This window comes from Cetorhinus maximus, chromosome 12 (assembly GCF_964194155.1).
Source record: "Cetorhinus maximus chromosome 12, sCetMax3.hap1.1, whole genome shotgun sequence".
Taxonomy (NCBI): Eukaryota; Metazoa; Chordata; class Chondrichthyes; order Lamniformes; family Cetorhinidae; genus Cetorhinus; species Cetorhinus maximus.
In genome coordinates, this window is record NC_135890.1 from 59,999,847 (window position 1) to 60,025,187 (window position 25,341).

Consider the following 25,341-nt stretch of genomic DNA (forward strand, 5'->3'; position numbering starts at 1 on the left):
GTCATGTGGAAAGCCTGACAGTCTTAGCCATGGAAAATCGCAGACAGGGAGAAGAACTAATTTGCATAGCAGCCCTCAGCTACGCAGACTACGTTCTTTCCCTAATAGATGACTGGACTCTCGGCCAAGCATACATAGCCAGGCTTGGATGAGAGACCAGACAGTTATTATAATAATAGAACACCTGCTCTCCAGAGGATGCATTATTTGATTGACAGCTCAGGCTCTTTGATCTCTGAGGTCAATTTTACAATTTTTGTTTACACAAGTTAAGTGGTTTCAAGGGTTTGTGGTTTTTGAAACTTCAAAGGGCCTGGACGATTGACACTTCTATTAGTTTCAAACTTTTTTTTCAAACATAGGAGAATGTTCTCAATGAATGACTTCTTTTCAAGTTCTTTTTTTTATATAATGCCACTTTACACTGGTTCTAGAAAGTGTACAGTGGGTCAATGGGCATGGAAGTGTCACAGTTTGGCATAGAGGGCATGAGAGGCTATGTAGGTGAGTGGAAGAGCAGAACTTAGCATTTGGGATCGCTTCTCGGCCTTTTGGCTAAGATCAAGTGTTGCAGGGGCGACACCATGGTCCTGCCATGGCAAGGTCGGGATGGAAGGGCGATAACCAATCGCAATCCAAATCTATACCGTGGGTTACCTATCACCGTCCGAGTCACGGTGAACCACAGCGAAGGAGGATCACCTATGGATCGGGGCTTCTTCACCAGGAGGATCCTGTTGAAGGCGTGCGGCTTCCAAGCTACGGAGATCTTCACCCTGCACGACTCCCGCAAAGGTGGTTATTTCGACGTGACGTTCAAGCGAGTGGCAGACTGCGTCCGGCTCCTGAGGGTGTTCGAGGAGAAGAGAGACCTGCCGGAGATGAAGATCCTGACGGCGGAGCCGCACTTTTCTCTGCCGTTGCAACGGGAACGTGAGGTGATGGTGCATGTGTACAACCCCTTCGTCCCTGTCGCCGACGTGGTCACCTTCCTCACCAGGTACTTCGATAAGGTGGGGAGCGGCACCGAGATTCGAGACGACTTGGGGATCTGGACAGGCAAACGCCTGTTTAAGGTCACGCTAAAGACCGATGGTAAGGGAGCCATTTTCCACCCTCCTTCCAGTTTCGCTATCGGGGGAAACCGTGGCTACCTGGTCTACGCTGGGCAACCCAAGCATTGTCGCTCATGCGGCAAGGCTGGTCATGTGGCGGCCAACTGCAGCGCCTCCCTCTGCAAGATCTGCAAACAGGAAGGACACCAGACAAAAGACTGCAAACAGGCCAAGTGCTGCAACCTGTGTGGCGAGGCAAGTCACCTCTACAGGACCTGCCCCAAACGCTGCCGTACTTACGCACAGGCAGCCAAAGCCGACCAGGGGGAAGCAGAAGAAAGGTTCCGTGTCACTCCAACCACCAAGGCCCCCAGGGAGCTCAACGGGACAAAGGAGGACACAGAGAGAGACAAGGTGGAGAAAGAGATCGAGGCAACAGAGAGCCAATCAACAGCACTACCCCCTGAACCTCCCAGTCCTCAGGACAGCGAATCAATGGAGGAGGAGGCAGCAGTGGAAAAGCAGCAGGGGGAGTGGCGGACGGTGAAGAACAAGAAAAGTAAGAGGGAGCGAAGAAGAAGCAAAGGCGTTTCCCAGAGAAGCGGCAAGAGGCGTCTCCCATCCGACACGGATGACAAGGGCAGCAGCTCTTCGGATGATGAAGTGCCAGAGCGGCACCGACAGAAGAGGCGGCAAAGCTCCAGGGCGTTGGAGGACGAGACACCCGAGCTCCAGAAAATTGGAGACAACAAGGAGACCAGCGCACCCCAACTTTGCCTGCAACCTGAGGAGGCCAGTGCACCACAGCCCCTGGAATCTGGGAGCAGTGAGGCAATCATCGCACCCCAGCTCCAGGAAGCCGGGAACAGCAACACCCCAGAGGGGGTGAGTTTTGGAGAAGCTTCTCCAGCAAAGGTCATCTCAAAACCCGCTCTCTACGTGAACCTCCAGATGCCACTGGAGCAGAACACGGCCAAGGAGATCTACCTCAGCCCATCCAAAGTGAAGGAATTTGAGCTCACTACGGGTATGAAGGAGCAGACTAAAGGTCTGGGACTCTCAGAGACAGTGGGTTTGGTAGGAGGATAAATGCTTTAAAATGGGTTTAAAGATTGTATCCATAAATGTGCGTAGCATTAAATCTACTACGCGATGTGTTGCGACCTTGGACTACCTAGCCAAGGTCAAAGCTGACCTGTTGTTTCTGCAGGAGTGTGCGATACCGCACCTCAGCTCCTACAGGCAATGGTCACGATGGTGGTCCCACGGGCCATCGATCTGGTCGGGCGGAAACGACTCTCGTTCCTCCGGCCTGGGTATTCTGCTGCGGGGAGGCAACTTCACCGTCTCCGAGGTCAAGGAGGTGGTGGGCGGGCGACTCCTCGTAGCAGACGTAATGTACAAGAACGCTCCACTCCGGTTAATTAACGTGTATGGCCCGGCACAAGGGGCTGAGCGGCTGGAGGTTTTTCAGCAGCTCCCACTGCTGCTGGCGACCTCCAGGCCGGTCATTCTGGGCGGGGACTTCAACTGCATCATCGATGCGGCTGGACGATCCGGCAGGGCCGGAAGCAGATTGGACGCTACGTCCAGATCCCTGATGGAAACAGTTAAGGATGCCAAGCTGCACGACGTCTTCAGCAACCCTGCAGACGGAGCGCAGCGTAGATACACCTGGTCGCGGCCAGACGGGTCCATTCGTTCCAGGATAGACTTCCTGTTTGTGTCCCGTGCATTCACAGTCAGATCCACCGACGTCAAGCCGGTGTTCTTCTCTGACCACTGCCTCCTACTGGCGGACTGCCACTTGGAGGAAGACCTGAGGGTGGGCAGGGGGGCATGGAAGCTAAATGTGCAACTGCTGACCCCAGAGAACATTGAGGAGCTCAAGAGGGATTACAAAGGTTGGAGAACCGTGAAACCCCTCTTTGAGTCCCTGACACACTGGTGGGAAGTGATCAAGGGAAGCATCAAGAGGTTTTTCATCCGCAAAGGCACCCAGAAAGCTAGAAAGGAACAGAGGGAAATGTCCCGACTCCAGGAAAAGATGCAGAATCTGCTCCGGCTGCAGTCGATGGGGGTCGATGTCAAGGAGGAGCTCCAAGAGGTGAAGGGCCAGCAAGCCTCGCACTTTGCCTCGGAGGCCTCCAAGATCATCTTCCGTTCCAGAGTCCGCTCCGTGGAGCAGGATGAGACGTGCTCACGTTTCTTCTTCCAAAAGGTACACAGAGAGCGCTCTGTGATCAGCAGCCTGAAGGAAGAAGACGGCTCAGTAAAGTCATCACGGTCCGACATTCTGAGGATCAGCAAATCCTTTTATGCCGGACTGTATGACGTGAAGCCCACGGACAGCACGGCCTCCCAGTCCTTCCTGTCCTCTATCACGGAGGTCTTAGACCACAGTACGCGGGAGAGCCTAGACAAACCGCTAACTCCTGACGAACTGACTAAGGCCCTCGAGTCCTTCGAGAAGAGTAAAACCCCCGGAAGCGACGGCCTGCCGGCGGAGTTGTATTCGGCTCTGTGGGACTTGATCGGCCCAGACCTGCTAGAAGTGTACGAGAGTATGCTCCTGGCCGGCAGCATGTCAGAATCCATGAGGAAAGGCATCATCACCCTCATCTACAAGCACAAGGGGGAAAGGGAGGAAATTAGAAATTGGCGACCCATTTCACTGTTGAATGTGGACTATAAGATTCTGTCCAAGGTCATCGCCAACCGGGTCAAATCCGCTCTGGAATTGGTGATTCACCCTGACCAGACCTGCTCTGTGCCAGGCAGGAAGACCTCTGACAGCCTGGCGCTGCTCAGGGATACGATTGCCTATGTACAGGACAGGGGTGTGGATACCTGCCTCATCAGCTTGGATCAGGAGAAGGCCTTTGACAGAATATCGCACACCTACATGGGGGATGTGCTCTCCAAAATGGGCTTTGGGGAGGGAATTCGAAATTGGATCCAACTGCTCTACACTAACATCAGTAGCGCAGTCTCAATCAATGGGTGGGAAACAGATAGCTTTCCGATTAAATCTGGAGTCAGGCAGGGCTGTCCTCTCTCGCCTGTCCTTTTCGTGTGCTGCATAGAACCCTTTGCCGAGTCCATCAGGAAGGATCCGGGCATAAGAGGAGTGACGATCCCAGGCAGTGGAGGCACTCAGGTAAAAGCCTCCCTGTACATGGACGACGTCGCCGTTTTCTGCTCGGATCCGCTGTCGGTGCGCAGACTGATGCACGTCTGCGACCAGTTCGAACTGGCCTCGGGAGCCAAGGTAAATCGTGGGAAGAGCGAGGCCATGTTCTTTGGGAACTGGGCTGACCGATCCTTTGTCCCCTTCACTGTCAGGGCTGACGGCCTGAAGGTGCTGGGGATATGGTTCGGAGGGACCGGGGCATGCGTTAGAAACTGGAAGGAGCGAGTGGCTATGGTGAACAGGAAACTGGGCATGTGGGAGCGACGCTCCCTCTCCATTGCGGGTAAGAACCTGGTCATCAGGTGTGAGGTACTCTCGCTGTTGCTGTACGTGGCGCAGGTCTGGCCCATTCCACACTCCTGCGCGATGGCGATCACTCGAGCCATCTTCCGCTTTATCTGGAGGTCGAAAATGGATCGTGTCTGCAGGGACGCGATGTACAAGCCTCTAGATAAAGGGGGAAAAAACGTGCCCAACATCGCCCTCATACTGATGGCCACCTTTGTGTGTGGCTGCATCAAGCGGTGCGTAGACCCTCAGTACGCAAACACCAAGTGTCACTACGTGCTGAGGTTCTACCTGTCCCCGGTGTTGCGAAGGATGGGTCTGGCCACGCTGCCGCGGAACGCTCCAAGTAGTTGGACCGTGCCGTACCACCTGTCCCTGGTGGAAAAATTTATGCAGAAAAACACCTTTGACCACAAGTCCATCAGGCAGTGGTCAGCACGTAACGTCCTAGAGGCCCTGAGGGAAAAGGAGAGGGTGGACCCTGTGGGATGGTTCCCCGTGCAGACTGTCAAAGTCATTTGGCAGAATGCCTCATCGCCAGAACTTTCCAACAAGCACCAAGACGTAGCTTGGCTGGTGGTGAGAAAGGCCCTCCCCGTCAGATCCTTCCTACACGCCAGGAGTCTCACCCCCTCTGCACGTTGCCCTCGAGGTGGCTGTGGTGGGGAAGAGACCGTTGTTCACCTCCTTGTGGATTGTGCCTTTGCAAAGAAAGTCTGGAGAGAGATGCAGTGGTTGCTGTCGAGGTTCATCCCGAGCAGTTCTGTGACACAGGACTCTGTGCTCTACGGGCTGTTCCCAGGGACACACACCGAGACAAACATCGACTGCAGCTGGAGGATCATCAACTCGGTGAAAGACGCGCTTTGGTCTGCCCGAAACTTGTTGGTCTTCCAGCACAAAGAGTTGTCCCCGACCGATTGTTGCGGACTGGCACAATCCAAAGTCCAGGACTACGTGCTGAGGGACGCACTAAAGCTTGGGGCAGCTGCCGCAAAGGCGCAATGGGGAAGGGTCGCTGTCTAAGACCTTCCTACCACAGCGCACCGAGAGACTGGGAACTGTTTAGAGCCCCTCGGGCTGTACAGATCAAAATGAAAGGCTGTAAATGATTGTAATATTGTTTGTACTGATGCACCTGGTGATACATTTTGTAAAAGTTTAACCTGGATTGTACCCTTGTAATGTTGTTTTTGAAATGGTTTTGAATGTGATTGAAGATTTTTTATGAATAAAGTATATTTTTACAAAAAAAAAGAACTTAGCATTTGGGGCATGAGGGGCCATAGGAGGTGGGTTGAGGGACAGAGCTTGGCATAGGGAGCATAAGAGGTCATATGGGGGGTTGGGGAGTGCATGAGGAGTGTTTGGGGGTCAAAGGGGATGTGAGGGATGGAGGGCCTGTGTGTTTTTATTTTAGCTGGGACAAAGTCCCATGGCACCGAGGTGGGTCATTTAAACAACCGCCTCAGCATTTGACAGCATTCGGCTGCCTCTGCACTTCTTCGTGGGTTGGCTGGCCCGACTCCAGCCCCTACCCACCAATAAAGATCCCGCCTCTGCAGGCCCATTCTCCCGAGGCGTGGGGGCCGAGTCGGGAATTTTTCCGACTTCCCCTACCTGCCTCGAGGGTGAAAATCAGGGTTGGTCTTTTAAGACTGAAATGAGGAGGAATTCCTTCAGTCAGAGGGTGGTGAATCTTTCCAATTCTCCACCTCAGGGACCTCTGGAGGCTCAGTCATTGAGTATGTTCAAGACAGAGATTGACAGATTTTTAGATATTAAAGGCATCAAGGGACATGGGGTAGTGCAGGAAAATGGCATTGAGGTAGATCAGCCATGATTTAGTTGAATGGTGGCGCAAGATCGTGGGACTGATTGGCCTATTCCTGCTCTCATTTTCTATGATCCCATTTGCGTTTTCTCCTGCTCTCTCATTCTGTCCTGCCACCTTCAGTGATCTGTGCACGTATACTTCCAGGTGTGTCTGTTCCTGTATCCACTTTAGGCTTGTGTCCTTTATTTTATATCGCCTTTCCTCATTCTTTCTACCAAAGTATGCCACTTCACACTTCATTAAATTTTATCTGCCATATCCATTCCACTTAAATCCACTAGCCTACGTCCTCTTAAAGTCTATCGTTATCCTCCTCATAGTTCACAATACTTCCAAACTTTGTATCATCTGCAAATTTTGAGATTGTGCCTTGTACACCCAAATCTAGGTCAATAATATAGACCAAGAAAAGCTGTGGTCCTAATGCCAATCCTTGGGGAACACCACTGTATACCTTCCTCCAATCCCCAAAACAACCATTCACCATGACTCCATTTCCTGTCACTCAAGTCCATGTTGCTTCTTTCCCTTTTATGCCATGGGATTCAACTCTGCTACCAAGTCTATTCTGTGGCACTTCAATCATCTTTTGAAAGTCCATACATACCACATCAACCACATCAAAAAACTTGATCAAAATAGTTTAAACAAAATTTGCCTTTAACAAATTCAGGCTGGCTTTCCCCAATTAATCTGCACTTATCCAAGTGACTTAATTTTGTCCCAAATTATAATCTCCAAAAGCTTTCCCATCACCAATGTTAAACTGACTGTTAAACAGTCTGTAGATGTTGGGTTTATCTTTAGACCCTTTATTGAACATTTGCAATTGCCCAATTCTCTGCAGTCAACCCCATATCTCTGGGGATTGGAAGGTTATGGTCATTGCCTTTGCAATTTCCATTTCCACTTCCCTCAGTACCTTTGGATCAATTCTAAATGGAACCAGCCTTTTTAATGCCTCCTCTTTATTCATGGTGAAATTTATCATAAACTTTATTTTCTTGTTTCATTTTAATCTCTCTTTAGCCATCCAGTAAACCTTATCTTTGGAGGTTCTTTCATTCCTCCTCATAAGAACGTGTTTAGTTTGTACCTGAACTATTCCCTCCTTGAAGGCCTCTCAGTACTCATTTACTGTATTACATGCCAATCTTCGTTTCTGATTCACCTGAGCCAGATCCACCTGAGCCAGATCCCTTTTCAACAGTGAAATTAGCCCACTGCAGTTGAGAATTTTTACATTTGATTGTTCCTTGCCCCTTTCCATAACTATTCTAAACCTAATGATATTGTGATCACTATTTCCAACAATTCCCAACTGAAACATGTTTCACATGCCCCACCCAGAACTAGATCTAGCACTGTTTCCTTCGTCATGAGGCTACAATTATATCTGTCATGGAAGTTGTCCTGTATATGCTTCAAAAATTCCTCCCCCTTCTTGCCCTTTCATACTGTTTTATGTTAAGATAATATAAGTTTGCATATAATGGAGACTATATTATGGTCTATATATAAAAAAATTATATATTATAGACTTTAATATAAGATTATATTATAGCCCATGTAGAAGTCTATTTTATGATAACTGAAACATAGAGAACATTACGGCACAGGAGGTTGTAGTTTCGCCCATCATGCCCTTGCCAGCCGAGAAAGAGTTATTTAACCAAATTCCCCCTTCCAGATCTTGGTCCATAGCCCTGTAGGCTAGAGCACTTCAAGTGTACATCCATGTACATTTTTTAAAAATGTGATCAGGGCTTTTGCCTCTAGCACCCTTTCAGGCAGTGAGCTTCAGATGCTCACCACCCTCTAGGTGAAAAATTATCCCTCAGCCCCTCAAATCCTTTTACCAATTTCTTTAAATTTATGCCCCCTTATTATTGACCTCTCAGCTAATGGAAATAGGCTCTTCCTATCCACCCTCTCCAGGCCCCTCATAATTTTATACACCTCAATTAAATTTCCGCTCAGCGTCCTTTGTTCCAAAGAAAACAAATCCAGTCTAAGCAATCTCTCTTCATAGCTAAAATTCTTCATTCCTGGCAACATCCTCATAAATATCCTCTGTGCCCTCTCTGGTGTGGTCACAACCTTCCTGTAATGTGGTGACCAAAACTGTACGCAGTACTCTTAACTGCAGTCTAACAGCAGTTCACTTAAATAGCTCTAGCATAATATTCCAGCTCTTATATTATATGCCTCAGTAAAAGGAAAGTATCCCATATGCATTTTTAACCACCTTATCTACCTGTGCTGCTACCTCCAGGGATTTGTGGACATGTACTCCAATGTCCCCCATTCCTCTACACTTCGGTATCCTATCATTTATTGCCTACACCATTACCTTGTTTGTCATCCCCAAATGTTTTGCCTCACATTTGTCCAGGTTGAATTTGCCACTTTTCCCACAAACTGACCAGTCCATTGATATCTTCCAGCAGCCTATGGCTTATGCCCTCACCATCAACCACAGCACCACTTTTCATATCATCTGCAAACTTCTTAATCATGCCCCCTATATTTAAATCTAAATCATTGATATATAACACAAACAGTTAAGGGACCCAGCATTGAGCCCTGCAGAATCCCAATTTTTCTTTAAATTTGTTCATGGGATATAGGCACCGTTGGCTAGGCCAGAATTTATTACCCATCCCTAATTGCCTCTTGCTCAGAGGACATTTTTAAGAGTCAACCACACTGTAGTGGGTCTGGAGTCACACGTGGGCCAGACCAGGTAAGGATGGCAGATTTCCTTCCCTAAAGGACATTAGTGAACCAGATGGCTTTTTTTTTACCAAAACCAGAATGGATTCATGGACTTTTAATTCCAGATTTTTATTGAATTCAGATTTCACCATCTGCCATGATGGGATTCAAACCCAGGTCCCCAGAGCATTACCCTGGGTCTCTGGAATACTAGTCTAGTGACAATACCACTATGCCACTGCCTCCCCATATAATGGAAACAGCCTTCCAAACATGAAAACACTTGTCCATCATTATCCTTTGCATCTTGCCTCTGAGGCAATTTTGAATCCAACATTCCACTTTCCCTTGGATCCCATGGGTTTTTACTTTTTTGACTAATCTGCCATATCTCCCCAAAGTCTACAAGGCACAAGTTAGGAGTGTGATGGAATACTCCCTATTTGCCTGGATGAGTGCAGCTCCCACAACACTCAAGAAGCTTGACATCGTCCAGGACAAAGCAGCCCACTTGATTGGCACCACATCCACAAACATTCACTCCTTCCACCACCGATGCACAGTAGCAGTATTATGTACCACCTACAAGATGCACTGCAGGAACTCACCAAGGCTCCTTCAACAGCACCTTCCAAACTTACAACCATTTCCATCTAGAAGGATAAGGGCAGCAGATAGATGGGAACACCAGCACTTGGAAGTTCCCCTCCAAGTCACTCACCATCCTGATTTGGAAATATATTGCCGTTCCTTCACTGTCGCTGGGTCAAAATCCTGGAACTCCCTTCCTAACAGCACTGTGGGTGTACCAACACCACATGGACTGCAGCCCTTCAAGGCAGCAGCTCACCACCACCTTCTCAAGGAAAACTAGGGATCCGCAATAAATGCTGGCCCAGCCAGCAAAGCCCACATCCCATGAATTAATAATAAAAAAAATGTGGGACCTCAGCTAAAACCTTGCTAAAATCCCTGTAGACTCCATCAAATGCCCGACCCTCATTGACTCTTCTTGTTACCTCCTCAAAAAATTCAATAAATTTAGTCAGACATGATCTTTCTTAATAAATGCAAAAATCATTGCTGGAAATAAGTTCCACAGGCATGACAGCTGGATGCAGAGACCAGGTGTCCTTGATTAATCTGTGCCTTCCTAAATGACATTTTAGACTGTCGCTCAGAATTTTATTCAATAACTTGTCCACCACCAAGCTGAGGCTGACTGGCCAGTAATTACTCAGGCTATCCCTTCCTCCCTCTTTAAATAACAGTACATCAGCAGATCTCTAGTCCACCAGCACCATGCTTGTAGCATAAAAGTAAGGATGTTATGCTTCAGTTATACAGGGAATTGGTGAGATCACATCTCAAATACTGTGTGCAGTTTTGGTCTCCTTATTTAAGGAGGGATGTAAATGCGCTGTAGGCAGTTCAGAGGGGGTTTACTAGATCGATACCTGGAATGAGTAGGTTGTCTTAAGAGGAAAGGTTGGACAGGCTGGGCTTGTTTCCGTTGGAGTTCAGAAGAGTGAGGGGTGACTTGGTTGAAGTATATAAGATCCTGAATGGTATTGACAAGGTGGACGTGGAAAGGGTGTTTCCTCTTGTGGGTGAGTCCAGAACTAGGGGGTACTACTTTCAAATTAGCGGTCGCCCTTTTAGAACAGAAATGAGGGAAAAAATTTTTCCCTGAGGGTTGTGCAACTATGGAGCTCTCTGCCTCAGAAGGTGGTAAAGGCAGGGTCATTGGATATTTTTAAGGAGCTGATGGATAGATTCTTGTTAGGCAAGGAAACCAAAGGTTATCTGGGGTGGTTGGAATGTGGAGTTTGAAACACAAACAGATCAGCCATGATCTTATTGAATAGCAGAGCAGGCTCAAGGGGCCAAATGGCCTACTTCTGCTCCTATTTTCTATGTTCGTATGCAGCCAGGCAGGATTGGCAACCCCATTATCATGACTCTGCTTAGTTAGCGCTGCACACTTGACATCCAACTCAATGTTAAGCCTTCTTTGTATGACAGCTTATCCTCATTTCTCCATCCCCTTCTGAGAATAAGGGTGGGAAAAAATAAAATCAGTTTGAGTTTAACAAAATAGTTGTTTTATTTCCAGCCTGGTAGAGCTACTACTCAAGAAGCTTTCCTGTTGTTTGTTATTTTTTAATTCATTCATGGGATGTGGGCTATGCTGGCTGAGCCAGCATTTATTGCCCATCCTTAGTTGCCCTTGAGAAGGTGGTGGTGAACTGCCTTCTTGAAGCGCTCCAGTCCATGTGGTGTAGGTACACCCACAGTACTGTTAGGGAGGGAGCTTCAGGATTTTGACCCAGCGACAGTAAAGGAACAGCGATATATTTCCAAGTCAGGGTGATGAGTGGCTTGGAGGGGAACTTCTAGGTGGTGGCATTCCCATCTATCTGCTGCCCTTGACCTTCTAGATGGTAGCGGTCGTGGATTTGGAAGGTGCTGTCTAAGGAGCCTTGGTGCAACAATAATGCTATGCTGATATCATCCAGTTCCTCTGCTGGTAATTGCCTACCACCCTGTACAACTCTCTAGTTTTAACTGATCATTATTGCAATACCTTATGCATATGCTGGTCATATGCTAGAACAAATCTTACAGGAAAATTGTTTCTCAAATTGCTTTAAAAACATTCTGGAGGATTACCAGCATCAACAGGCTGCGTTTTGATATTGGAACTAACGTGTCAGCTCAAAAACTGAGATATTTGTTTTGGGCAGTTCAGAGGGCTACATCAATGGAGTCAATTCAGGGAGCTGAACACTTCAAACACTTAGCAGGTACAGATGTCAAACTATAGTCCTGAAGGACCAAACACAAAATTAAGGCAAATTTTAACTGATATTCATTGTCTACCAGGGTAGAAACTGGTAAAAATACGTGGAAGGCAAACAGCTTCCTGTCAATAACTTAAAAGTGAAGGCTTGGCACATAATAACCTTTGCCCTCTTACAGAGTTAGGGTAAGTTCACCTGACTACTAAAACATTTTTTTTTAATGGGACTGTACAGAAGTGACAACCCCCGTCTCAAGGCACAAGGGTAATCTCTGTTTATGTGTAGGTGTTAAATAAATTGAAAATACAGATATGATGCAGAATGAATTATGGAACTTAACACATACAAGGCTTATCACCAATATGCAATATTTAATTATTGCTTCATACCAAAGTCAGCAAGCTTTAGTTCCCCTTTCTCATTTATCAGCAGGTTCTGCGGTTTCAGATCTCGGTGCAACACTTTCCGCTTGTGACAGTAGGCCAAGCCCCGTAAAATCTGGAATAAAAATATCTACAAAGCAAAACAGTAAGATTAATCCAACAGCACTTGCATGCAACAAATGACTCACAGCAGTTGTTTGTTCGTTTTAGTCCTCACCGTCACATTGTGCATGTTCATTATGCTTCCACAGTCATCCATGTACTGTTTCAGGTCCTTGTCCTACAAAATGCAGGAATTCAAAATGTGAAATCAGATTCCTTCATTTTTCCTCATAGTGACTTTTCACATAAACAATGACTAGCACAAACTGTACAAGGACAAATCTTACCAAGTATTCAAATACTAGTGTCAATGACTTTTCTGTATGAATAATATCATGTAAAGTGACTATGTTTGCATGCTTCAGGTCCTTCAGTAACGAGACTAGAGAGACAAAGAAAAACAGCAATAAATATCCTTTAAGTATAAACATAAATCACAATTAATGCAAAACGTTTTATTTGAAATGGGTATTGGACTTGCAAGTAAATAGAGTTGGGCAGAACTTCTGAAATCTACAATTTGTTTGTTGTGGCTTTATCTCTAAATGATCCTACATATATTAAGTTAGCTGTGCAAGATTACATCACATTTGTTAAATGACAAAGGCATTACGTGTAATGGGACTATTTTACCTTCCCGTATTGCTGTGCAAGGTGCGCCCTCTTCATGCTCCAGCCTGATTTCTTTCAATGCTACCAAGTTATCAGTCAGCTTACTTCTTCCCTTAAACACTGTTGCATAGGTACCCTGTAATAAGGAATAGTAGGTATAAGCAACATGTTCATCCCAGGTAATCAATATCACCAAAAATTTACTTATAAATTCTCACACTTTTTTGGGCTAAGTCTCACCAAAAATTCTCAGCTGAGGATGCTGACCTGTCATTGATACTGACACTGGATCCTGACATTGTCATGATGACCGTGGTGAAACCATAAACCAAAATAACCAAATCTACTGAACAACTCCCAAATGATGAAATTACCAACAAGATTCCACTTTTAGTAGCTTTTACTTTAACACAAATCAGAACCAATATAAATTCAACATAACTAACAGGTTAATGATACTTCAAATAAAAAAGGTAAATTTCACTTTAAATAGTTGACACAACAAAGATAAGTCTTACGCAACCACAAGCACCCCCATCACTCCCTGCATAAATGTGGCACTAGGTAGCTACACAGTTCCACAGTATGATGTTCCTTATTCACACAGGAGTCCTATTCAACAACAGCTTTCACTTAAAAGTTCCATGGGCGCAATTATTATCAGCAGGACACCACCCGGCCAACCCTGGTGCTAGAACTGCATCTTCAGAAGCCCGATGGTCTGCCCAATGGTTGTCCGACTGAGATGGCTTTGGTTGTACCTCCTCTGTCTCTCTATTTTGGGCTTTCATAAAGGGGTGAGTAACCATCTCTTCAGATATGAGTGTAGAGCTGCTATAGCCTGGACCAGCAGACAATGAATGAGTCATGACAGCCGCCAGGAAAGCAAACACACACACGAGAAAGCTCTTATTGTGGTCACAGACCAGCTGAATGTTACGGAAGTGGAAGCCTATTGATAAATCTCACTAGCTGGTTGCTGGGTGCCTTGATGGCCACATGGATGCAATCAATCAATGGTGAGCTGTGCCTGCAGGAATCCAGGAATGGAGGGAAAACCTACTGCCCTCTGTCCTGGTGAGGCTGTGTCTGTCTGGAATTGAATGTACTCGAACTGTCACAAAGGGTTCATTAGTGATCTGCATGATGGAATGAAATGCAGCTGTTTGCAAGATGCCACCAAGGTTCACAGCTGATTCTTGAAAGGAACCAGGAGTGAAGAAGTTTAAGGCCAGAGTAAATTTGACTGCTAGTTGGCAGGACATGGTAAGCAGGGTGCTGCGAGGTATGAGATCTTCAGCGAAGAGGGCACAGATTTCTGTGACCATCTGCCAGGAGAGTTCACAGTCTCCTGCAGCATTGGTTCAGGTCATCTTAAGGTGGCTTGTTCTTCGGCCGTAAATCCTACGCTGAGGGTATGGCCTATGTGTCCTTCCTGTCTCTCGTCTCTCTCTCCTCTACCTTCCTGATGCCTGGGGCTCTGACCTTCCTGTAGAGGGAGTTGTTCCTCATCTCCACTGGACCCAAAATCTGAGAGCTGTGTTCCCATTGCCAGTTGCTGCCTTCCTTGTGTTCAGGTAGCCCTCCCAGTTGTATCTGGCAGCCTTTCCCCCTCTTCTTATGACCCACAATGCCAGGAGGGTGATGACCCCTGCAGTACTTGAGCACTAACTGACGACTCTCAGTGCAAACTACACTGACCCAATGGCGCTTGAGTCTCCCTCTGCACTGTTCACCCTTTCATGGGGCCTACCTAATTTCCTAGGGTAGCCACGACTGGTTCCCGAGTGTATCCCTGGCTCCATTCACCTGGTCTGCCCCAGACAGTGCATGCAGCCCATACTTCCCCATCAAAATCAAAACATGTCCCTTAACAAGCTCACAATGAGCTCTTCAACAATGTTAACAGGAGCTGTTAATGGATCAGGTGGAATCTCAGGGCCATCCTCTCTTCCACTACCCTGGTGAAACTCATCAATATGCTGGATGCTGCCAATACTTTTGTCCCCTGACACCTGAGTATCCCCACTTCCCTGGGACCTGAAAATTCAGCACATCATATATATTTCATTCAGTTCTGCTCATCAGGAAACAAAAAGAGACATTTAAGTGCTAGACACAGTGTAAAGAAAAATTACAAAGCTGATTCCCAATGTGAAAAGTCTCAGTTATGAGGAAAAATTGGAGAAATTTAAGATTTTGGCTTTAAAAGGTGGTCTCAGAAAAGGCATATACAATTGTTCAAGGCACTGAAAAATTAACCCAGAAAGTTACATTGAATTGCAAGAGTAGAACTTGGAGTTCAAACATAGCAAAAGATTTTAGGACTGCTATCAGGTGATTCTTTTTCACAGAGAGTGACCAACATGTGGAATAAATTGTAGAACAGTGTAGGTAGAAACCCAGTTATAATTTACAAAATAATTAGGTGCTATTTGGGCATATTAGGGATTTCTCTTGATGAATGACTTGAGATAAGCCAAATGACTTTCATCTGTAATTATCTTGTGATCAAATAAGGAGTAACATTTAGCCCAGCTGTCCAGCAACATCCTAACTTTTGTCCATTTCTTACATGGCTCCATGTTTGTGCTCCTAAATTTGTTGTGTACTAGTTTGAACCTGTGCTCCTTCATTATTTATCATAATTTAGTTCAAATTATAGCTTTGGAAATACTTTTTCTATATTACTTCATATTACCTCTATGAAGGTCAGTCTCGCTTGCTTCCTATTAAAAAATGTATTCCTCATTACTCAGCCCTCTGACAATTGTGGAAATGCCCAGAAGAGAGCCTTGACTTTAAACTCCCACTTGAGTCTCAAAGACTAGAACAGCACATACTCAAGAGTGGTCTGACCATAACAGTGTTTAATTAGGACTTCCTTAGATTTATAGTTTACTGTTTCAATTTGCTCGTTTATTCTTGCTCTGCAACGATTGGATGCATTGGACAGAATCTACGAAAACCCATTCAACAGCAACCTTAGCTATTTCAATGCCACTCATGGAATGCATACGTTACCCATTTTTTTTCCTTCGTATTACAGTTCACTGCACTTTTATTCCTATCAAATTTTATCTATATCCTCTGACAACTTACATTTTTTGTTTAACTCAGCAGCAGTTACCTGGCTGCTTTAGTGGCTTCAATCCATGTTAATTTATTATTGAATTGCATTCACTTTTTTCAAGTTTAACATGGATCCTCATTGCTTTATGCTGAAGTAGCCTTTCATGCATCACATTGCCAAATGATCTTAGAAGTCATGGCAAAAGTGAATGAGTGTACAAACTTCCATTGATAGGTACACAACACTGCAGGATTTTTTATACTTTAAAAAATCTGAAGAGATTTGTCAGATGGTATCATCTTCTTCTGAGACTGCTATTTATTGGATTATCATACTAGCACTGCTGTTTGAAAAGGAAGAAAAGGAATCGCTTGAGCAATAACAGGCCAGTCAACCAAAAACCTGGTGGGCAAATTATTGTAAAAAAATATTCTGAGGGGCAGTAGCTAACGTCATTTAGAAAGGAACTGATAAATCAAGGACAGTCAGCACGGATTTGTTAAGGGATGTTCGTGTCTGACTACCTTGATCAAATATTTTGAGGTAACAAGAAGTTGACGAGGGTAGTATGTTCAAGGTAGTCTACATGGATTTTAGCAAGGTTTTTGGCAAAGCTTCACCAGGCAGACTGCTCAGGAAAGTAAAAGTTCATGGGATTCCATGGCACGTGGTAAGTTTAATCTAAAAATTGGCTCAGAGATAAGAGACAAAGGGTAATAATCAATGAGTGTTTTTGTGACTAGAAGGCTGCTTCCAGTGGGGTTTTGCAAGGCTTAGTACTAGGTCCCTGACTTTTTGTGGTATTTATCAATGATTTAGACTTAAATGTCAGGGACATGATTAAGAAATTTGCAGATTAAATGAAAATTGACCACGAGACTGACAGTAAGATATTGCTGAATTGGTCAGGTGAGCAGAAAAGTAGCAACTGGGATTCAATCTGGAGAAGTGTGAGATGATGCATATGTATTGAGGAAAGGCGGCAAAATAATACACAATAAATGACAGGATACCTAGTAGCGTAGAGGAACAGAAGGATCTTGAAGCACATGTCCACATGTCCCAGAAGGTAGCAGGACAAGATAAAGTTAAGATGACATATGGAATACTTTCCTTTGTTATGAGATGCAAAATACAAGAGTGGGGAGGTCATGCTAAAACTATGTAAGACACCAGATAAATCACAGCTAGAGTACTGTGTACAGTTCTGGTCATTACATTGCAGGAAGGACGTGATCATACTGGAAAGGGTGCAAAAGGGATTTACATGGATGTTGTCAGCAATGGAGAATTTTAGCTTTGAGGGAAGAGTGGATAGGTTGAGATTTTTTCTTTGTAATAAAGGAAGCTAAGGGAACATTTAATTGAGATTTATAAAATTATGAATGTCCTAGATAGAGGACAGGAAGCACCTACTTCCCTTAGCAAAGGGGTCAACAAGCAGGGGGCATAAGTTTGAAAGTAGGGAGGTTAGGAAACATCTTTCAATCTAGAGCGTGGGGGCATCTGGTGCTCACCTCCTTAAAAACAGAAACCCTTATCGCATCTAAAAATATGCAGAGATGCACTTGCTGTAACGAACAAGTCTGCAGTGTGGACATGATGGGTCGCGGTTCTCTTATAAAGTCCATTGTTAAAAGAACTTGCAACTGCGGGATTCATGTTTTCACACACATCTGAAATCTTTGGCAAATTTCCCTTCATTATTAGTCAGAAACTTCACTGGTGTCCCAAGTCCAGTCCCAATTCATTTCTCCATGATTTTGTCTATAATAACCGATTTGTCCTCAAGTATTTATTTGTAGAAAGACTAAATCTGGTCTATAAAACGTAAGATGAAAATACTTTTGTTTGCGTCCCATACCTTTAGAGGTAAATCTGGTCTATAAAACGTAAGATGAAAATACTTTTGTTTGCGTCCCATACCTTTAGATCCACGGCAACTACATTGTTAAAGTCATGTGCCAATGGAAGGCTTCTAATAGGATGTGGCGGCATCCTCTGATACTTTTCACAGATTTCATAATTCTCACTAATCAATTTGATTAGGCTCACATACTTTTCATCAACCACACCTGCATCTTTTAGCAGGATTTTTAATTTGACAGTGTGTGTAAATTGTCTATGTAACTAAGATAATTTCCATTTTTTTACTCTGATGCTTATCGCCTGATACCATTAATATTTGTCTGAAACTCTAATCAGAAACATCAGGTTTTCTTAATGTCCTGACTGGGTAAACTGCAGATCAATTGACGTTTCAAAAATAATTGCATTCTCATGTTCCATGTCAAATTACATTTGCGCCTTATTCATAGCAGCATAGGTATTTCACTAGAGGCTACACCTAAAGTACTTACTCCAGTTATTTTACACAGAATTACACCTCAATGGTTGCCATGACAATACCTAAAGCAAACATACTTTATTATTCCATAACCTTGCATCAGTCCCCACTAAGCGAGTCAAGGTAACATTTTAACCAATCTATTTCACATAATCTTGAAGTACAAGCACTGTCTCGTACTGCAGCGTTAAAAGAATCCACAACTAACACATTCATCAGAGGATTTAACCTCTTTGTGACCAGTATAATCTTTTCAGATTCATCAATATCTTCATCATCTTAATCAAAATCCTCTGCATCGTGTGTAATTTCAAGGACCCTGTACCCTCAGTTGGGACAGTTCATCACATAATAATACTTTGTGTAACACTTTAATCACCTATTAACTGTTCCTTTGCCATTCCTTGGATTCATTTGCCCATTATTTTTGTTCCAACTTTGTCTCTGCTGTAATAGCCAGGTCTGCTAAGTGTTTTCATCCTCATTCTTACTGTTTTTAAATCTTTCTGTTATACCGATGGCTGTGACTGGTACCTGGACTATTTTGAAATCTGGCAATCATTGAGTCTTCTATTCTTTGCATCATCTCAGGTTGTCTCATTTGCTACACGAAGGCTAAAGGAAATGACAGTTACCTAAAGAATGATTTTAAGGCAGCAGACATCAGATTCAACAGAGTCTCCTTTTGCGAGGGCCAAATGCCAGTTAGAATGAGTTGCCTATCCAAATGAGATACCTTAGCACAATATAGTAATTTAAATACTTTTACAGATGCAAGGATCCCTAAATTGAATTTTGACAAACTTTTATAACATCTGTTGGTATCCGTGATATGGTCACTCCAAAATCTATCAAATTCTGATCATGCCTCAGTGGCATTTAAATGATCACCTTTCTGGTGGATTTCATCCAGGAACCCCAATGGAAGGTCCTACTCTTCATCACTATCCAACTGATACTTTAACTGCTTATTGGAAACAACACAATGCTATAGCTTGTCATCTCTTTGGTAGTGTTGTAACTAGTGTCCACATATCCACTTCATTCTTCCACCGTTCATAAGTTTCAGACTCCGAGAACATTGATTTACATCAATTCACAATTGCCACTAGGATTTTAGTTTTAATTTTTTTTTCTTATTTTCCAACGTTCACCCTTAAGCAACAAATCTATTTGTAGTCTGTTCCTATTTGTAGGAGCATAAGTGAATGCCTAGTTAATTCCCACCAACTACATACAATTAATATACAAGTAGTCGCTTGGTAGTACAGGACTTGAGTATTGCTGAAAAAAGAGACATTGTGTATTCAATGTAATGTATTTAATATACAATTAACAATAGCAGCTGTGCTATCTCTTCTCTAGATTATTTTAAAAACATAGGAACATAGGAAATATAAGCAGAAGGCCATTCAACTAGATCATTACTGATCTTCTGCCTCAGCGCCATTTTCCTGCAATATCCCCATCTCCCTTGATATCTTTAATATCTAGAAATCTATCGGTCTCTGTCTTGAATATTCTCAACGGCTGAGCCTCCACAGTGCTCTGGTGTACAGATTTCCAAAGATTCACTACCGAGTAAAAAAATTCCTCATTTCAGTCCTATTCGGAGACTGCCCCCACACCAGCCCCCAGGCAGGGGAAACATCCTTCCTGCATCTACCCTGTTGAGCCCTGTAAGAATTTTGTATGCTTCACTGAGATCATCTCTCATACTTCTAAAAACTCCAGAGAAAATAGGCTCAGAACCAGAAAAGGTGCAGATGTAGCCCGTCTGAACCAGGAGTCTTATCGCTTGGGAGCTTGACTAATTTATTTAATATTTCTCCTCTTTTTATTTTAAACGTAGTTACATCATTTCTAATCTCATCTTCCGCCAGCATATCCACTTGATCCATCTCCCTGGTAAATACTGAAGAAAAGTAATTATTTAATATTTCTGCCACTTTGCTATCCCTAGCTGTGATTTCAGCCTGTTCCTCAGTGACCCTGTTCCCATCTTAACTTTTTTTTAAAAAAAATTTATGTGCCTGTAGAATATTTTATGTTCCTATATAATTTAGTTTCGTAGTTTCTCTGCCCTCCTGATAGTTCTTTTGACTGTTCCTCCAATGTCCTGATATTCTCCCTTGTCATGCTCTCCCCTGCTGTCCATGCACTTAGTGTATACCATCTTAATTTTTTTCCATAATGGCTTTATTTATCCATTTTTTCCTGTACTCCATGGAACATTGTTTTATAGCTGTTCTACATTATTATAGGCAATACTGCTGTCCATTTTATTATCCCCAGTTCTATTCACAGCCCCTCAAAAATCAGTTGTTCTCCAATCTATTAACCTAGCCTTTGCCATACTTATGTCCTTCTCAATTATTTTAAAGCATATTACATTATGGTCACTATTGCCTAGCTGTTCCTTCTACTTTTACTTCTCTTACCTGCTCTGGTTCATTCCCCATTACCAGATCCAGTAGCAAATATTCCCTTATTGGATTTCTCACATACCGAGTTAGAAAGAAAAGAGTCCTGTACATATTTTAAGAACTCCATTCCCTTATTCTCTTTACCTACCGCTTTGGATCAATTAATTTCAGAGTATTTGAAATCTTCCATGATTATTATTCTATGCTTTTTACTCATTTCCCTAATTTGACTGCATGTTTCTTCCTCCAACCTCTTCCACTATTGGGTGGGTCTGTAGATTAGCCCTATTAGTGAAATTAATCCTTTACTGTCTCTTATCTCCATCTATATGGATTCTATTTCTGCATCACTTTTTATATGACCAGTATATTATTACCAACTAGCACAGATACTCCAATTCTTGTTTTTCCCCTCTCCATCTTTTCTAAATATGTTATACCCCGTAATAAGAACAGAAAGTGCTGGAAACACTCAGCAGATCAGGCAGCATGTGTGGAGAGAAACAGAATTAATGCTTCAGGTCAACGATGACCCTTCCTCAGAACCAAGGAAAGATAGAAATGCAATAGGTTCTGATCAAATAAAATAGCGCGGGGGAAGGAAGCACAAAAGGGAAAGTCTGTGATAGGGTGGAGGGGTCTGTGATAGGGTGGAGGGCGGGAGAGATTAAATGACGAAAGGTTTTGTGGCGATGGATGAAGTAAAGAAAGCATCCACCCGAATGTAAAGGAATAAAGAAAGGAACGAGAAAAGCCATGAGATATGTTTTCACAGGCCTTTTTTTTTTGCTGGTTCAGTTTTTTGTTCTTCCCACTGCACCTGCCCTCACCCCACCCCCACTTCACTTTCACTTGTTCAAAATCTATTACATTTGTCTTTCCTTGGTTCTGTTGAAGGGTCATTATTAATCAGAAACATGTATGCAGTTTCTCTCCAAGATGTCGCCGGACCTGCTGAGTGTTTCCAGCATTTTCTGATTTTATTTCAGCTTTTCAGCATCTGTAGCATTTCGCTTTTTCATACTCTACAATGTTTCATTTCCAGACCTGATTTTTCTGTAGCCATATCTAAGTAATTCCTACTAAATCTAGTTCCTAACAATGTAGTATTGTCTCTAGTTCTCCTGTTTTATTAGACACTTGTGTATTGCTACAAAGACTGTTTTAACTCATTTTCAATAGCAGTTCCTTTCATTAATTTTAATCCTCATTTTACACTCCTGTTCCCTAACTACTTATTCACTGTCTATTTATATCTTCCCTTAATTTAGTCTGTCCAATGCTTTCCTTTCCCATTTTGCTTACTTTTCGGCTTGTTTCCTTTTTTGTAGATCCTTTTCCCATTTTCTAACCTCCCTCCTATTTGTACATTCTTTACTAATCCTAAATTTATGGCCCTTGTTGCTGTTTCACTGACCAATGGGAATATTCTTTCATTAGATATGCTCAGCATTAGATCTTTTAAAATATTCCGCTGTTTGCTTTAATGTTATTGAGCAAACCCCAAGCTTAAGCTCTTTCCTCATTTACTTGAAATTGTGGTTTTTTAAATTGCATACTTGTCTCTTGCTTGATCTTTGACTTTTCTGGGTTTTAACTCACGCCAAACATGATCATTCTGAGGCTACTATCGCCACTAGTTGTGCCATGAATTCCATTTATTTTTAAGTTTTTTGGGGTTATTTATCATTACCAAGGCAAGTTTAAATTCACTGAACAAATGACAGAACTGCAGAAACAAACTCAAGTTACTGCAAAATTCAGTTTTTTACACTGTCAGAATCAGGAAATCCTCCAATTAAGTATCCCCAATTATGTCTCAAGGTTCAAACATTATCAAAACACAAATATACTGGAAACAAATCTTCAAAGCAATCATAATTTATTGTAGGTTATATTTTCTAAAGTTGCAACTGGACTTCAGCCAAGGGTCTTAAAGGAAGTGGCTGCTGAGATAGTTGATGCATTGGTTTTAATTTACCAAAATTCCTTAGATTCTGGAAATGCCCCATCAGATTGGAAAATAGCAAACTCTTCTATTCAAGAAAGGAGGGAGACAGAAAGTAGGAAACTACAGGCCAATTAGCTCAACATCTGTCATAAGGAAAATGCCAGAATCTATTATTAAAGAGGTTATAGCAGGGCAATTAGAAAATCTCAATGCAATCAGGCAGATTCAATGTGGATTTTGAAAGGGAAATAGTATTTGACTAATTTATTAGAGTTCTTTGAGGAAGTAATTAGCAATATGGATAAAGGGGAACCCGTGAATGTGTTGTACTTAAGATTTCCAAAAGGTATTTAACAAAGCGGCACATCAAAGGTTACTACACAAAGAAAGAACTCATGGCATAGCAGGTAACTTATTAGCATGGATTGAGGGTTTAGCTAACAGACAGTAGGCAAAAATAGATCATTTTCCAGTTGGCAAAATATGACGAGTGGAGTGCCACAGGGATCAGTGCTGGGGCCTCAACTATTTACAATCTATAGCAATGATTTTGTTGAAGGGACTGAATGTATAGTTGCAAAATTTGCTGATGACACAAAGCTGGGTAGAAAATTAAGCTGCGAAGAGGACATAAGGGGTTTGCAAAGGGATGTAGATAGATTAAATGAGTGGGAAAAAAATTGGCAGATGGAGTATAATGTGAGAAAATGTGAACTTGTCGACTTTGGCAAGAAGAATAAAAAGCAGTATATTATCTAAACGGAGAGAGATTGCAGGATTCTGTGGTGCAGAGGGATCTGGGTCTCCTGGTACATGAATCACAAAAGTAGGTACAGCAATGATTAGGAAGGAAAATGGAATGGTGTCGTTTATTGCAAGGGGAATGGAGTATAAAATTAGGAATATTTTGCTGTGCAGGGCATTGGTGAGACCACATCTGGAGTACCGTGGACAGTTTTGGTCTCCTTATTTAAGAAATACATAATTGCATTAGAAGCAGTTTAGAGAAAGTTCACTCAGCTGATTCCTGGGATGAGGGGTTATTTTAAGAGGAAAGGTTTGACAGGTTGGGTCTGTATCCATTGGAGTTTAGATGAATGAGAAGTGATCTTAAAGAATCATATAAGGCCGAGGCAGCTTGACAGAGTGGATGCTGAAAGAATGTTCTCTCAGAGGATCATGAGACTGTGGAACTCTCTTCCCCAGAGAATGGTACAGGCAGAGTCATTGAATATTTTTAAAGCAGAGGTAGATTGATTCATGAGGGTAATCGGGGGTAGGACAGTGGCATTGAGGTCACAATCAGATCAGCCATGATCTTATTGAATGGCAGTGCAGGCTCAAGGAGTGAAGTGTCCTGATCCTGTTCCTAATTCCTATGCTCGTATGTAATGGAAGAATACACATTATATTTAGAAAAATATATATAATTTATGGTACCTACCCTGCCAGTTATTTTTCTTTAACAGAAAAGGAGCTCTACATGGAAATGTTGACATTTTTCAATGTTTAAAGTAGTATGCTAAAATTTATGCATGTGTGTACTTGGAACAATCCACCGTATAATTTTTGCCTTCAAAAAAAAATGCACATGCAGTGACAATTTATGTGCAGAGACATTAAATTATTTACAGATAGCCCAGCAAAAACAGCTATGGTATCCCAGATGGGTGGAGAGTACTGAACTTAAGTATTGTTGGAAACATGTAGAGCATCCTACCAATGATCATGTTTACTGGAAATCTGATTTACTTTGCATTCAGTTTGCAATATCGTGAAATGTACCACCCATTTGGTTAAGCAGCACAGATGATTGTATCAGTTACTAGAATTTACCACTTTAGTTGCATTACCTTTTTATTCTATACCTCCAGTTGCAAACTACTGAAAGACAGCAGAGTTACTCACCTCTCCAAGTTTGTCCAACTTAACGTAAGTTTCTAGCTTCCCGAATCCAATCTCAGACTATAAAAAAATGGTTAAAACTTGAATCACATAGCAGTAATCGATTACTGATTGCATTAAATGCGTTGTTTTCTTAACCAAATAACATAATGAGTAACAATCATTTCAATATATGAAAAATCAAACCAGACATTTTTTTTTCCATTAAATTTCATAGCACTACCAAAAATAACATTTGCAGGACTCAACTACTCTCACTATGTTCTCTGAAGTTTTATGGTTTTGGCAGGCACAGCTAAAGCACCATTATATTAGGGCTCATACAGCTTTCCCCTGAAACTGCCTTTTCTATCTTAGGAATTGTTCCTGTACATTTGCATTCTGGGTTTTGCTTTACACAACACAGCTAAGTGCACAAAGCAAGGGGAGACAAAGGTTTTCTCTCCTCAAATAGGATCAGGAAATGAATATAAAGGTGCCCAATTACATTCAAATTTACCGCTTCATTTTTTTGTCCATCTAATACTTTTAAAAGGATTTGATCTTCCAATCATTAATACACAATTCTCCTAATTAATAACTTAATTGTTACCAACAATCACCAGGAGGCAAACAAAATTATTGCGGCCTCACCCAACAGGTTTGTT

At 43.0% G+C, this 25,341-nt stretch overlaps 1 protein-coding gene across 2 annotated transcripts in view; it reads right to left on the reverse strand.

The window, feature by feature from the left end:
• The window catches only part of cdk17 (cyclin dependent kinase 17), a 225,545-nt gene that overhangs the window by 38,624 nt on the left and 161,580 nt on the right, over positions 1-25,341 (reverse strand). For both annotated transcript variants that reach the window (XM_078553735.1, XM_078553736.1), the window contains 5 exons: positions 24,698-24,754; positions 13,014-13,128; positions 12,668-12,762; positions 12,496-12,558; positions 12,285-12,408 (listed from right to left, as the gene is read on the reverse strand). In XM_078553735.1, the coding sequence (XP_078409861.1) occupies positions 12,285-12,408; positions 12,496-12,558; positions 12,668-12,762; positions 13,014-13,128; positions 24,698-24,754 (454 nt within the window). The remainder of the gene's footprint in view (positions 1-12,284; positions 12,409-12,495; positions 12,559-12,667; positions 12,763-13,013; positions 13,129-24,697; positions 24,755-25,341) is intronic.